Below are 15,803 nucleotides of genomic sequence, written 5' to 3' on the forward strand. Positions count from 1 at the left end.
CATTCTTAAAAATATGTGGGCAGCCAGTGTATTCAGATGATGCTTTTTCACATCCAACACAATAAAAATATTCAAGGCTGCTTTATTCTTAACATTTAAGCATGGTTTTCGTCCACAAGGAAGCAATTGCTCTTTCTGTTTGTAAGCTTCTTAGTCTTTAATTGAACTGGTTCACAGTACCTGGTTGACTTGTTAGCTGCAATCTTAAGATGCAGTGATGAGCGTTTCTTGCCCAGATACACAATCTCTGGGAAGGAGGGAATTCTCTATGTGTGGTGGTAGTAATGGGAACCTTAGGCTGTTGCAGGCCAAAGTTTAGAAAACTAAGGACTCTAGTAGAATAGTGGTTACTGTACTAATGAATTTAATATTTAATAACACTTGGTGCTTACTTCTTTGAAATGACTAACCAATTAAAATGTGAATTTTGTTCTTTCTTTCCTTAAGGGCATTTTTGGGGCCAAAGGACATATTCCCTTACTCAGAAAATAAAGATAAATACGGCAAACCAAATAAAAGAAAGGGTTTTAATGAAGGGTTATGGGAAATTGACAATAATCCCAAAGTGAAATTCTCTCATCAGCAGGTAAGCTATGCAGACTCTACGAATCTTTGTTATTTTGGGGGGGAGGAGGGAAAATGCATTACCCTGACGCAGGGTAATGACTTATTGCTACTGTTTAACTACAGTTTAGGCAAGATTCCATATATTTTAAAAAATTTAAATCCTGTTTATTACTGGTGTCTAGTATGGATAGCATAAGTTGTGATGGGGATTGTTTAACTGTAGATAGATACATACTTTCAACTATGTGTATATTCCTAATATGCTTTTGTAATTGTGTGACTGTGCTTGAAAAGTGGTGGATTTTTTGGCATGTGTCACTCTGCCCTACATATTCTAAAACCAAATACCTATGTCCACACGTACCCTTGTAAGATTTCAGTGCATGGTCTCTTAGTGTGCACTATTTTCATTCTAGCCGTTGGAAGCAACGGGATGTTTGCCTTTTAGCCCCGGTCACATGACTTGGTTCATGTGATGTTTTTGACATGTTCAGTTTTTGTCCATTAGTAGTTCCTAGTTTCTTGCTTTTTTGTAGGACTTCTAAGTTTAAGAGAAGCTATGCAAGTTTAAGAGCTATGCAATGCTACCCATAAAAGGACCCAAATTTAAAATGAAGACAAATAAATTCTCTTGCTCATTTTGTCTTTGTTTGCTCTGGACATTATGTAAGCTTTTGGTTTTGGTATGTACACTGGATGTATACTGACCTTGGTGACATTGGGTCTTGTAGGCAATGCTGCAATAATAAACAGAATTGCTGTCTTCTGTTTTTATCTGCCATTTTTGCGCAGCATCCTACGTTCCCATTTCAGTACCAGTTAATTCCTGCTTCGTAAGATATCCCACATACTGTATTTCTAGTTTGAAGGGGAACATGAATAAAGATTTAAAGAGTTCCTAAAGTATTGTCAGAAGGTGATGTATTCCAGATGTACACTTTCTTCTTTGCGACATGGAGAGATACTAATCCCCACATCCCAGTGGGAAGGACTGTAGTAAAGAGACAATCCCTACATCCCAGAGGGAAGGACTGTAGTAATAAGAGACAGATTCTTTCTGCTACTGTAAGATACAAATTGATACACTTTTTCACTGTCCTTATTGTGACATTTGAGAAGAGATGCTCTGTGGATACCTGAGGCGGTTGTGAGCTATACCAGTCATTCTAACTAGGTTAAAATCTGGGTATAAATAATCAACAGTAAAAAGTTTGTCTAATATTTTGTTTCACTGCAGAAATCAGTCACTTCAGTTAAGCAGTGCTTTCAGTAGCATTTGAGACATTCCTAGATACATCTCAAGTTGGGAAAAGACACAAAACATGTTGCCAAGAGGTAGATGCAGACTGTTTTCTTAGTGTAACAGCTTTTCTGCAAGATAGTCCTTTTACCTTTTGAGTTCCATTTAGGTTCTTCAGCTTCAGCACTTTTCGCACTGTCTTTCTTTGTCTGGTTCTGTCTAGAGCTATTGGGTTGTTCTTTGCATTTTTTTCCCTATTTCTTTGCTGGAAAGAAAGAAAAAGGTTTTTTTTTCCCCACAGGTCGTGTTTAAGTCCTGTTTCTTTAAGTGTGCCATAAAATTACTGGAAGAAGAAACTTTTCTTAGTAGGGATATTCTAACTAGAGTCCTAGATCCAGTTCTGGGCTGCTCAATACAAATTGAGGAATATGGACATACTGAACAGAAAGACCCATGAAAGCCCATGGATGTGATGCACTGAAGTATTTCTGCTGTGAGGAGAGGCTCAGACAGCTGGGACTACTCAGCCCTGGTGGGCTTATGTGAAATCTCCTCAATTTATACAAATATGTGAAGCAAGAGTACAAAGAGACTGGGTCAGACCCTTTTTAGGGGTTTCCAGTGGCAGGATCAGAGGCAAAGAGCACAAACTGAATCACAGGATGTTCCCTCTAAATAAAAGGAAGCTTTTTGGTGGTTGGGGTTTGTTTGTTTGTTTGTTTGTTTGTTTGTTTTTCTGTGAGGGTCACCAAGCAATGCTATAGGTTGCTCAGTGAGGAGTCTCCATTCTTGCAGATTCCTAGAAGTCATCTGGCTATGGTCCTGGTCAGCCAGCTGTGGGTTTCCCTGCTCGACCAGGAAGGTGGTTGGATCAGTTTCAGTTACAGAAAGAATGAAGTTAAGCAATAGATTCATGCAAATTTGTTCCTGAATTTATCCATTAACTGTAGAAAGCTTTCATTTTGATAGTCTTCTACTCTGTGCTAGGCATTAGTAAAAGCAAATTTTAGCTGGAGCAAATCAAGCCCTTTAGCCAGCTTTTGTTTTTACTTGTGAATAGTCCTTGTTGATGCTAATAGAGTACATCTGCAAAAGGCTTCATTTAACAGCTAACCGTTTTTTGAGGAACAGGACTTCTGGATATTTTAGTCTGGGAAGGAATGGATGTTTAAGCGTGTAATGTCCTGATTTCCCTTGGAATAGAGTTAGTTTTTTTCTTTAGGATGAGAATCGTGTTGATAACATTGTTTTGGTTTTTACTATGTAGTGTTTTCCTTGGTTTAAACAGTATTTAGCAACAACTACAAAATCTGTAAGTTTTGAACATAATTCTAATACTAATTCCAAAACACAGCACTGTACCAGCTAATAAGAAGAGAATTACCCCGATCTCAGCTGAACCTGGGACTTCTGGAGAGTTTATAGGGAGCTGGTATTTGTTTTAAGGGTGGCAGAGTGCTTGAAAGTTGCAGTAGAGACAGAGAAGATACCTTTTCCTCATGCAATAAATAGCTCCACTTTATTGTTCACAGTTTATATGGTTTCTAAAAGCATCGTATTTAATTCTAATTGGTTAGTAACTTTTTGCTATTCAGTTCATTGGTAGGTAGTTGCTCTTGTAGGTGCTTGCTAAAGTTTTTCTTTTTTATAGATGTTTACATTCTTGTCTCATGGGTACAGAATCAGTTCTCACAGGTGCAAGTCCCTTTTCACACAGGTGCAAATTGGTTCCCACAGGAACGTGCTGATATGCAGGCTGATTCTCACAAATACAGACTGATGTGCAGGCCTGAGCCATGATTTTAGAAGGCCTTTTTTTGGTAAGGTTTTAACTATATGCAACACTTGAAATCAGTTTCTGAGGCTCCACTATCTTTGCCAAAAAGGGGTATGGTATACACAACAAAATATTCAATTTGGTGCAGCTTAGTCAGTTGACATACACTTTATGTTACTAGTTCTGGTAACAAGAAACAAAGACCAAAAAAATAGAGTTGGAGAAACATGCCTCCCTCCAGCCACCTTTGCTCTGGCTTTGTTGGTCCCCAGTGTCCTCTGCACATTTCAGTGTGCCCCCTGGGTGTGAAGTGGTTACTTTGTTCTCACAGTTCCTTATTTCTTACTCAGCAGGTGCAGTGTGGGCTCTTTCGTGGCCTGCAGCCCTATCCTGACAGGTACCTTCTGTCTCCCCTCTGCCAGTTCTTGGTGTTAAGGGAGCATCCAGGTGTGACCATCCAGGAGCCGCTGTGACAGTCACACTCAGCACCACCTGAGCTGGGGCTGATGCCCTTTGCAGTGGACAGCTGCAGGGATCCTTTTGGGTGCTCTGCTGGCTCCCTCCACACACACCACACTCAGAGTCAGACAAGGTTTCCTTTCTGGCTGGACCCTGAGTTTTGTTTAGCAGTCTCAGCTGGGTCCATAAAATAATTTAATTCTGATGCAATCACAGAATAACAGTTTTAGCTAGATAACTTCCTGGGAGGGACCCTGGAAAAGGAAGCCCTGGTCATTTATACCCTTAGAGGCTAAGCTTGGAAACTGTTGGATCTTCCAGTTGAGTCCTTGGCTCCTGATGTCTCTGAGTGTCCACTTACCTGGCTGGGTACTGTATCCCTTTATATGCAAAGTTCAAGATCTCTTGCCTCCAGCTCCTGCCATACACAGCTCAGTCTGCAATGACATGAGCTAGTTTCATTAAATGTACTCCTCAACAGGAGGGAACTCCTCTGGGCTGGAGCTTGGCTTGGGCAATGGTTTATGTGTCTCCTCTTTCAGTGTCCCTCCTTGATGCTGACATCTCTTTTGCTTCAGAACCCCATGTGCTCTGTGCAGGCATCTTATTCTGTGCATGACTGTCCTTCTATCCCCTCTTCCCCTTCTCCTATTGCTATGTGGGTGAAGGCACCATCTGTTCCCAGGTGAGGTGGGATGTTGAAGTGGCTCAGTTCATCCCTTGCCAGCCACCTCCCCTGGACCAATTGTGATCAGCTCAGGGCAGTGATGGACTTAGTTCCCCATGTCACCGGCACCTGCCCACAAGCATGAGGGATCTTGAAAGTGATGGCAACTAGCTGCTTATGAAAACCAAAAGGAAAGTTAACCTAGGTACTGATGAGTAAATACACTGTTTTCCCAACAATATTTTAAAGTGGAATAATGTATTATGATCTGCTTATATGTTGTACTATTCAGTGAATGGACACATTTCTTTAGCTGCAGTCTTGGATATGAATGTATCTTAAGATATTCTTTGATCTGTATGTTTTATCTTCATACAACTCCTCAATTTTAAAGATTCTTAGAGCTAAGTTATACACTTAAAAAAACGCAGCAGGGAAGACAGTTGGGAGTCAGAGCTTAAAAATTCAGGATGAGTAGGCAATTTTGTGTTTGGGCATGCAGCGGGTATGGTCAGAGAGAAGTGGGTGATCACGTGACTGTTTGGGCAAAATTGCGCTTTTAATCTGGATACAAGATGATATTAAAGGGGCAGACTTGTCAGCTCTTCGTATAGAGGCATTCACTTGCAATTTTTTCCTCTTTTTTTTGTCCTTTTACTGGGCATATGTCTCAAGCTGAGAGTGTGCCCTAAGCCATCCACCACCCTAACATGGAGGTTGGGAAATTCAAATATACCAGGAGTGAGATTAAGTGACAAAAGAGGTCAAATGATGGTGATCAAAATAGTAATCCACTTTTATTCACCGTCAAAGAACTGAGCAAGGAAGAAAATAGAAAAGTAGGGAAAAGGAAAGAATTACAAAAAGTGAGAAAGGTAGTCACCACCAGGAATCTGCAGCATCCTGTGAAGATCCTCCTTTCCTCTGTTGGTGGGAAGAGCTCTGCTGGGACTTGGTGCCCACTCATTTCTATCATTTCTGTCTTGGCTCGGTGGCGCTTTGTGGCACTGACTCAGCAGTTTCACTGCAGTGTGGGGGCCATGATAATGGCACATGCATTGAAGTTCATGACATTCCTGGGATACCCCTGTCCCTGGCAGTGGCCTGTTGCTGCACCACGTTTTCGGCTGCAGAGCATTCCGGCACCTGGGTGTCCTGGTTTGCGCTGTCAACAGTTTAGGCTCGAGAAGCTGCAGTCTCCTTCTGCTTTGTAAATGCCACTGTTCCCTCTGATGGACCCAAGCAGTGTCAAAATGGATTGTTTACTAGCAGTTCACTGCATTTTTTTATCTCAGTAAGGCCTTCTGAGAGCCGTATTTTCTGTTTCATTGCCAGAACTGGAATGTTCTAAGAACAGTATTGATACTTTGCAGATGTTGCTTGTAACTGCTAGGAAGGGAGTTGGAGGGCAGAAAGGAGATTGTAGGTTGGGCTTAAACCCAAACCCACTTCCCCAGTGGGGAAAAAAAGTCAGGGGAGTTTTGCCAGCTTTATGTGAAGTAGCTAGTATGTAAGAGGGAGAAAGCCAGACACAATGTAATGGAAGAAAAAAGAGTAATTTAGGCTTTATCTCCTCTGTTACTATAGTTATAACTTTTAGCTCATTAAATCTTACTGTAGTCCTTTTTCTGCTTATGTTTTAGGAACAAGTAGTTGAATCAGTTAGGATTGATAGCGTATTTAAAAATGCACTTCTTTATAGTAGCACCAGATGTTGTATTTGACCAAAACTTTTTTTTTCTTTTTTTTAATCTTTCAGATATGTTAAGATATGTTATATTATACATAAAAAAGACTTACATTGCAGTATGGTAATGTGAAAATGAGTTGTTACAGCAACTCATTAGAGTTTGAAAATTTAATTGGAAATTATTGAAATAAGATGTATTTAATATTGTTGTTCTTCTAGTAAGGGGTTCCTTGACATGACACTTTCTTCAGTATTGTATTTGGGAGAATACATCTCAGGTGAGGAGGGGATTTAGATCTCCTTTTTGATTTTTTTTTTAATTGAAGCCCCATCCAGCCATTAACACTGCTATCAATGAAACTGTTGAAGAAAGCAGTCAAGAGCCTGCTGAGGGGAGTGAAGAAAAAGCAGGAACCAAAAGAAAAAAGTGTTCTGTCCCAAAAGTAAGTGACTGAATTTCTGCTTTGTTCTGCCAGAAACATTTTAAAGTCAAAACTATATTGCCAAGTGTTTACTTTAAACCACTGTTAGTTTAAAGTATTTGTGTTGTAACTTGCCTGCATTTTCTTCTTTTCAGGTATACTTACAGTAACACTTTTGTCCTTCTGTTTTCTTTTTACGGTGCTATATGTTTTTTGAAAATGAATTTCTTTATCAGCCTGTATTTCTATATGATAATACACTTAAACTAAATTGATACATTACTTCCAAAGCAGGAGAAGTTGGAAATTATAATTATCATCAAGAATTAGGTTAACTTTTCCCTTTCAGTTTTTGAAGACTTTTTCATATTATAGACAGGTATAACCCACTTTCAGTTGTGATCATTTATATTGAAAAGCAGAACAGAGCATTAGTGTCTGTCATGGGTGAAAGGGTACTTAAGTGTGTTTGCCAGAGAAAGTTTATAACAATCAGCTTGAATTAGACCATACCCTTAATGAACTACTTAGGATATAGAGAATCTCATAGCTGTAGAAACAGTATGTAGTTTATACAGAGTTTAGCTTCTTTGCTTTGTAAATGTGTGCATACCTTAGAAACCTTTCAAAAAATTCATTTCAGTCTGAAACATGTTTGTTTCAATTTGCTGGTGCAGTACGTTGTTTATACTGTGAGAAGTGAAGCTTCCTAGCTTACAGCACATTTAATGATTCAAAGCAGTAGTACGCTGCTTTGAACTTTATTCTTGAATGTTTTGTTCATATAGGGATAGTTCTCATATGGTATAGGAGAGATAGTGTGTGTTGTCAACCCTTCTCAGTGGTTTTAAGAGTAGAATTCTAAAATGACAAACGTTATCATGCAGGCGGGATTGACATTTATGGTACCTCATTTATTTGTAACTCATTACTGGAAATTACTACTCAACAGGATGAGCAGTGCCCTTAAATTAAATGTCAGACTATTTTGAATAGACTTGCCTTTATTCTTGACCTCCGTTTCCATTTTGATTATTTGCCAAGATTCCATGTAGTTTTTTTGTAGGTGTTGCTGCGTGTCCTTCAGCACTGATTCACAGTTGCAACTGAGGAATTTGCAATGTATCAAGTACATGGCAAATAGGATTAGTGTCCAGTAACTGTTTATTCAAGAGGAAAAAAGTCCTTTGATTGGAGGGGAAAAAAATTAGTCTACTGGTAGTATACTGATAGATGATGTTGTGAATGGTTTTGGTGAGTTGGAGCCTGCAGAATTATTCATGGATTATTTCTCCCAATGTCTTATTGCCTAGAGTTCCTTATTTTAGTACTTGCAGGTGTGGAATGTGAGGGTGATTTGGGTTCTATTTGCTGTACCTTAGCAGGGCTTTGAAACATGTAATTTCCAGAGAGTGTTTGCAAACCAGTGCTGCTGTTGCCTATGCATGCTGCCTATAAAAACATTTGTTCTTAGGATTTGCTACTGTGAGAGGGAAACTTATTTTAAACTGGGCTGATAGTTTAATCAGTTTGCTTCATTCTGAATTTATGCCTCAAGCAGCATGTGCTAGTGGGGATGCCGATGATTTAAGCTTAATGTTTCTCATCAAAAGTGCTTTTAGGCTGTTCAATGCTGGCACAGTGTAAGAGAAACAGGAAGATACAGAAGCATTTAAACGTAATGATGAAATGGAAGATCCTGATTGGGTCCTTTTGTATAGATTTGCCTAATTGATGATAGTTACTTAAAAACAGAATTTTAAAAAAGGTATGTGAAAGTGGGACAAACCAATAGTAGTCAAATTGAAAGAACTGGTAATCTTAAAGACATGCAGATATATAGGTTGCAAGGAAATGTTGATTATTTTCAAGTAAATAATTACAAACTCTTGATTTTTCAAGACCAAAACCAAACCAAAGCAATTATTTTAAAGGTTAAAAAAAAACCCAACAAAACAAGAAAAAGTGCACAAATTACAATCTCACAAATGATAGAACAACTTGCTTGTGGTTTGTTTATTATTTGGCTTGGTTTCAGCTAGGATAGGATTGGTTTTCTTCTTAGTAGCTGGCTCAGTGCTGTGTTTTAGCTTTTGTCAAGTAGTGTTTATCCTAAACCAAGGACTTTTCAGTTTCCCACGCCCTGTCAGTGAGCAGGTGCACAAGAACCACAGTGGAAACACAGCCATGACTGGTATCTTTAATAACTGGCTGAAGGGTTATTCACACAGAATTACAGAGTGCATCAGGCTGGAAGAAACCTAGTCTAGATCACCTTTCTGTTCAAGCAGAGTCATCCCAGAGGACACTGGATAGGGTTGTCTGCAGATTGTTCTCCAGATCTGCAGGTAGGGAGACTCTGCAACCTCTCTGAGCAATTTTTAGCAGTGCTTGGTCATTGCACAGTGAAGAAGCTCTCCTCACGTTGAGGTGAAAATTCTGTGCATCGGTTTGTGCCCAGTGCCTCTTGTGCTGTTGCTTGGCACCACAGAGCAGAACCTGGGTCCATCCTCTTTGCACCCACTCCCCAGACACTTCTACACATTGATGAGGGCTCCTCTCAGTTATCTCTTTTTGAGGCTGAACAAGCCCAGCTCCCTTGGCCCTTCTCATAAGAGGAAGTAGTCCAGTATGATTAGGCTTTGAATGGGTACCTAAGAAATGCGTGTACCTACAGATTTAAACTACTTAAAGTGAAGAGCAGCCTGATGGTAATTAGCATGTTCTCTTTTCACTATGCAGTACTTTTTAATGCATTTTTTTATCCTCTGTTGACTTGCTTTGCAGTTATCGCCTAAAGGGGATAATAACTTACCTACAGAAGCTGAAACAGAACAAAAGGAGATGGATACTTCAAAGGAACATGATCTACCTTCTGACAAAACCAGTAAAGAAGTATGTGAGAATTTTTTTCTATGTAACAGAGAATATTGTAATATTCTGTTTATTGGTGTAAATCTATTACTGAGTATTAAAACACTACAGTTATTACTATTGTGGCAGTTTCAGGAGGTGTTTAATTATCTAAAACTTTCTGTGTGTTCACTCACATTTATACCTCTCTACTGAAACTCCCAGAAATGGAAGTTTTCATCAGAGAGGAAACTTCTAGTCTGATTTGTCTATAAGTTCAATTAAAATAGTTGGAAGTCTGTGTATGTTATCCCTTACCATTTACACTTACTGTATTGCAAATGTACCTCTTTTAAAGACTAGGTAGAGTCCAGACAGACTAACATCACTAACATTCAAAACATCACTACATAGCATTTTTATTTGGAACAGAATATTATTTAGTACTTATTTCTTATCTCTCAGGAGAAATCCTAAGTATCAGATAATCACATAATCATAGAATGGTTTGGGTTGGAACAGACCTTAAAAATTACTTGGCTCCAATCCCCTTGTCATTGACAAGTACACCTTTTCCTAGACCAGGTTGCTCAAAGCCCCATCCTGTCATGCCTGGAACACTGCCAGGGATGGGGCAGACACAACCTCTGTGGGCAACTTGTTCCAGTGCCTCACCACCTTCACAGTAAAGAATTTTTTCCTTATGTCTATTAATTTTGGATTTTATTAATTTAAAAGCATGCAGTGTCTTCATGTACATAATAAGATTCTTGTCTAGATTGTGTGTCAGAGGCTTCAGTTGTGTAAAAAAAAATAGAATAAATGGAATATATCTTTGTTTTATTAAGATTCTTAGGAACATTCTTAATCTTCACAGGATGTGGTGAAAACAAATGATGCTTCTATTCCTAAAGCTGCCAGAAGAGGAAGAAAAAGAAAGGTAACACCACGTTGAATTACTTCACATTACTGGAATTTTTTGGATGTAATAATACTGGATGTTATTTCCTTTAATAAAAGATTATGCATAAATTTAAGTGTTTGACACTCTACTCCCCCTTTTCAAGTGTCTGAAAAATTTTCAGGAATAAAAGTTTTCCCAGAGTGTTTTACAAGTCTCAATTATTTTTTAACTTGATGTTAAATATGGAGTCCCTATATTTGCCAAACAGCTCATTACAAATAAGAAAAAATAAGACATAAAGTGTTGGTAAACTGCTAATAAAATAGCATATGTTGAAGCTCTGAAAAAAAATTTTTAACATCTTCATCCTATTGAACTAATACCTGAAATACTCCCCTTTTTCACAAATCCATGATTTTTTTGTGGTCTCTACAATCTGGGAGAATACAGTTGCTTTGAAAGAGACAGTTCCAGCTGCTTGCTCAGCGTACGCTAGCCTTAATGTTCTTGTGGTCATACAGCAAGCCAGATCAGGGCACTGACCCAACTGAAAACTAGAATTAAGTAGAGCAGATCTTAATTTTATGTTTGAAACCTTACCTTCCAAAGTTTCAGCCAACAATGGAGATGAGTATGAAGTATCTGTGACCTTAGTATATTTGTCACAGAAAAGTAGCATGCTGTATCTGCACTCTAGTAGTCCTTTATTCTGGACACTAAGTTATTGACTGTTTTCTCCATTAGGGATTGGAGAGGGTAAAATTAGTAATACTCAAGTATAACCTATTACTAAGTTCAGAGACTTTTTGTGTGTACAAGCAATCACATAATAACATATTTCCAGAAGTTTAAAGGTGTTCGTTTGAGAAAGTAATTGAGGTATTGGTGCCATGTGTTTTTTTCACTGGTGAAATTCATTCTTTAAATTAGTCTCAGAAACAAGCTGAAGCTGAGGAAGCAGCAGCAGGGGCAGCAGCAGCTACTGGGCCAGTGTCTCCAAAAGTAAGCCCCAAAAGAGGAAGACCAGCAGGTAACTTCAGAAGAGTGATTTAATTTTTTTCACCAGAGAAATATTTTAGTAGAATTAGTCAGGGAGTTGTCTCCTTCCCCTGAAGTACTGCAGAGCATTTTTGCATACTAAAGGCAGATTTTGCTAGTAGATTGTAGTGAGAAAACATCTCAGACTGATGAGTTCAGGACATAAATGGATTTAAATTGTTATATTAATGCTTAGTCTCCTAAATTAAAGCCTGGTTGGTTTGGGGTACAATTACTACCTTTTAGAATAGGTCAGTCTTCTTTGCAGAATACTGCTTAAGTGTAGATATATGATAGGAGCTCTCTGGCGGGTTTCCTGCATAAAAGTTTGTATTCATTAAAGGTCTGTAAAATACTTTGTGTCTTATGCTTCTTCTAACTTTATCAAAGATGGGAATTGGGGGAACAAGGAGCCCGTAGGTGGAGTTCAGAGGACAAGAAAAATAAAATAAGAGCTGAAGAGACTTGTTCAAAAAGATGTTTAAGGTGGTCTGTGTTGATTGATGGGCAAATAAAAAGAAAATATAACTAATATTTTTGGCATCTTCTGTTAGAACCATTTGGTGATAATTCTGTAGTGCCTTGTTTCTTTCAAATTAGCAATGATGTTTTTTCACTTCAATAGCAAGCTTGCAGGTATTCTTGATCACTAATTACTGCTTTGGAAGACAGTTCTTGGAGCAGTTAAGTACATTGTATAGGCACCTAGTCAGGGAAACGAGTAATTTACAGTCCTCTGTATTTGCTGACAATATAAAAACAGTGGAATCAGAATTAAATAGACTTTAATTACTTTTGCCATGGAAGCTGTGAGGAAATGAAGTATTAATTCATCCCCCCTGCCATTTCATTACATTTACTAAATATGCATTTTTAATATTTGTGGGTTTATCTTTAAAAATTTTGATGTTTTTCACTAACTACTCCTAGAGCAGGAAGGGATCTGTTAGAGATGCTTCTGCCTCCTATATAAAAACCTTTTTGGAAAATATATGCAGCCTTCTCTGTTGTTCATAGGATGCTTAAAAGTGCTCTGTGCTAAGACCAACAGGGGTTTAAACACTGAATATTAGGTTTCCTGACAGCATAGTTACTGTGGTACTGGACAAACATTTGAGATATATAATTGCCTTACTTCTAACAATATGGTCAATCTGAGGAAACAAAGAGGTTTGATCTACACTGTAGTGCGGTGGTGGAAGCTCCTTGACAGTTGTTTGTTAGCCTGAAAAGTGATGGAAACTCCAAGATACGAGTAAAACTAGTGGACAACAAAACAAATTTAGACATAAGTAACTGCTTTTCATTCTCTAATGTCATATCTAATATAATTAGATAATTCCCATTATCTAATTTAAGACTCATCTTAGTTACGCAACATGTAAAACAAATTGCAACTGCATAGATTGCAAAAAGCACTGGAATCAGCTAAAAACGCTGCCAACTCTTTAACTTTTCAAAGAGATCTTGATTAAGTTTGGTGCTCAACTTGAATTCTATACAGTAACAAAGTTAGGGTGTATATTTTGATTTAAGCATGGCTTATGTTGAGTAAGTATCTTGACACATAGACAAGGAACAGATGGTGGCTGTGGACTAACCTGTTACTTCTGTATAACTACTAGCTTCTGAAGTAAAAGTTCCAAAACCAAGAGGAAGACCCAAGTTGGTGAAACCATCGTGTCTTTCAGAGGGTGACTTGTGAGTTTTTTCTTAATATAAAGGTTCTTCACTGTCAGTTGTGTTGCTCCTTATGTTAAGACTTGAAGATTATTACTCCTGACAGGTTTTTGCCCCTTTAGAGTTCAGTATAAGTTACTATTTGTGTAGATGTTTTTATAATACAGAGTAATTCAAGGAAAGACATTTCTGAAACAGGAGAGAGAAGATCTTAATATTCTGAACTTGTCTAATCTGTACAAAATTCCTTACAACACTGTATGCTGAATGAAGAGGAAAGGTATTTATTAAGAGAAAATACAACATCACACAAAAATAAAATAGTGTCTTCCTTTTCATATATTTTTGTTTGAAATCTCTTCTGATGGAATTGCTACACTGTTAGTTACCTGAATTTTGGGTTTGCCATCTTAAGTTCTTATGTCAGATCTAGTGCTTCTAGTAACTCAAGGAAAAGCTGAACATAGGTTTAGTTTTCTATAAATTGGCAGATGGACAGTTTCGAAATAGGAACAACTTAAATAAGTATACTTTATAAATTTTCATTCACTGAAAATGAACTTCTTGGATTAGGATCTACACACTCCTATTTAATGTTACCTTCATTAAGCCCTCCATACTGATATTTATTTGCTGTGCTTTTCCCCCCACCGGTAATGGGTTTTAATTTCAGAGAAAGAGTGTTTTTGAAGAGTAGTTAAGTGAATTATCTTCATCATTTTATTATGTGGTTAAAAAGATCCAGCTTCCTGAGTTTGAATGTTGTTCTTTTAAGTCGCTGTAGATAATGCATGTGATGCCTAAATACTTTTTTTGTTGTAGTGTTAATGAGGAGGAGAAGTCAAAGAAAAAAGGACCAGAAGAAAAGCCCAAAAAGCAAGGGAAAAAAGAAGAGGAAAGTCAGAAGGAAGAGGAGAAATCAAAGAAGGAATTTGATAAAAAGGAAGGAAAGAAAGAAGCTGAAGCAAAAAGGAAAAATGTTGCAAAAGTGGGTTCTGCATCGGCTTCTGATTCTGAAGATGAAGGAGAAGAACAAGAAGGGGACAAGGTATAATTTTGCTTTCCTGATAAATTTACTATAGAGGAAAGTAGTATCACTGGAGATCTTTCTTCAAGTTAATGCTAGATCTTACTGATGATAGGAGTCTGGTGTGCCTAGTACATAGATATATAGAATAAAAGTTTCAGAACTATTTTTCTCAAATAATTCTTTCAGGAACTTCTAGTGTTTTCTAAGACACCCTTTAACAAAGTATTTAAATGTCAAGAGGCTTATGGGGTTTTTTTAATCTATGTTCCTTGGAAGACAGATGTTGTTTTCCTTGGGTGTATCTGGAGAACAGGTGGCTTGAAATCACATTTTTGAAAGGTACAAAACTCTCACTAGCCAACAATTTGTAATGTTGTCATTTTTCTGGTGCTTAGTATTTCACTTAGCATTGTCCTCTGGTGCTTAGTATTGAAAAGAAATAAAGGAGAAAGGACTAATGAAATTGTGTTTAGCTACAGGGAAAGCCGGTGTTTGTCAGGTTGCTCAGTGGAGTAAAGTTCTTTGAAAGATACTTAGTTTCATCTGTTTACAGAAACAATAATAATGTTACTGTTTTCATTCCAAATTCCATTAAATGCCAAATGAAAACAGAAGAAAAAAGGGGGAAGAAGCTTTCCGGCAGCTCACAGAAGAAACATGGTGAGAAGCCAGCATGAGAGAGAAGTAACAGAAAGAAAGCGTAAGCAAGAGGAACAGACAGAATCTGAATCGTGAGTATATTTTAACATGTGATGCCCACAAGTTGTAGGAATATTTTGAACCTAACAGGAGGTGAAACTTCCAAACTGGTTTGCACTGTGTTCTACTGTTCTCTCCCCCTGCCCATTTTGGTTTTCTATCTTAACTTCTCTTTGAGGGGAGGGTGGAAAGCTTCTTGAACCAAAATGTTCTGTTGTGGGAGAATAGGAAGAATGGAACACAGAAATTAAGTGATGTCAGTCTTTCAGTGATGTACAATCTCTAGCAGGGGACAGCTGGTATGTTCTTTTTATAACTAACTTAAGAATATCCATGTGAAAAGGGATCAGTGTGAAAAACTGTTCAGGACAGCCATATATTTTTCTAAAAGTTTTTAGATTAAATTGTTAAGACCTGATATTAATCCATGGTTATGGATGTTTGATGATGTATGGAATGCATAAGTTATCAGGAAAGCATTTCCTTTTCTGTCTGACAGTAGGAGCACATGCTGTCAAACAGAATAAGATAAAAATAATTACTCTAGTATTGCAAAGCCTGATACCAAGAACAGATAGAAGATTACTCGAATCAAACATAAGAATTGAGAGAAGATCTCACCAGGAACTTGGAGAGTAGGACAATAGGAAGAAATCTGACTCATTTGCTATTCTGCAAATGAGTGAAGAAGCTGCACCACAAGAGCTTGGTGTTCTCATCCCCACCATTGGTGAGAGGGCAGAAGAAAGGGAGAGAAAAAGGTATTTGGAGGAAAGA

At 37.9% G+C, this 15,803-nt stretch overlaps 1 protein-coding gene across 2 annotated transcripts in view; it reads left to right on the top strand.

Annotated features, from left to right (window-relative positions):
- PSIP1 (PC4 and SRSF1 interacting protein 1) overlaps positions 1–15,803 on the top strand; it is a 34,921-nt gene that overhangs the window by 5,448 nt on the left and 13,670 nt on the right. Inside the window, exons 4-11 of one of the 2 annotated variants that reach the window (XM_066180818.1) lie at positions 448–586; positions 6,727–6,843; positions 9,610–9,717; positions 10,553–10,615; positions 11,510–11,609; positions 13,243–13,318; positions 14,120–14,345; positions 14,940–15,058. In XM_066180818.1, coding sequence (XP_066036915.1) covers positions 448–586; positions 6,727–6,843; positions 9,610–9,717; positions 10,553–10,615; positions 11,510–11,609; positions 13,243–13,318; positions 14,120–14,345; positions 14,940–15,058 — 948 coding nt within the window. The remainder of the gene's footprint in view (positions 1–447; positions 587–6,726; positions 6,844–9,609; positions 9,718–10,552; positions 10,616–11,509; positions 11,610–13,242; positions 13,319–14,119; positions 14,346–14,939; positions 15,059–15,803) is intronic. The other variant, XM_066180819.1, reaches the window with a different exon arrangement.

Source organism: Chamaea fasciata, unplaced genomic scaffold (assembly GCF_029207755.1).
Source record: "Chamaea fasciata isolate MVZ Bird 193981 ecotype frontalis unplaced genomic scaffold, bChaFas1.0.hap1 SCAF_4, whole genome shotgun sequence".
NCBI classification, from domain to species: domain Eukaryota; kingdom Metazoa; phylum Chordata; class Aves; order Passeriformes; family Sylviidae; genus Chamaea; species Chamaea fasciata.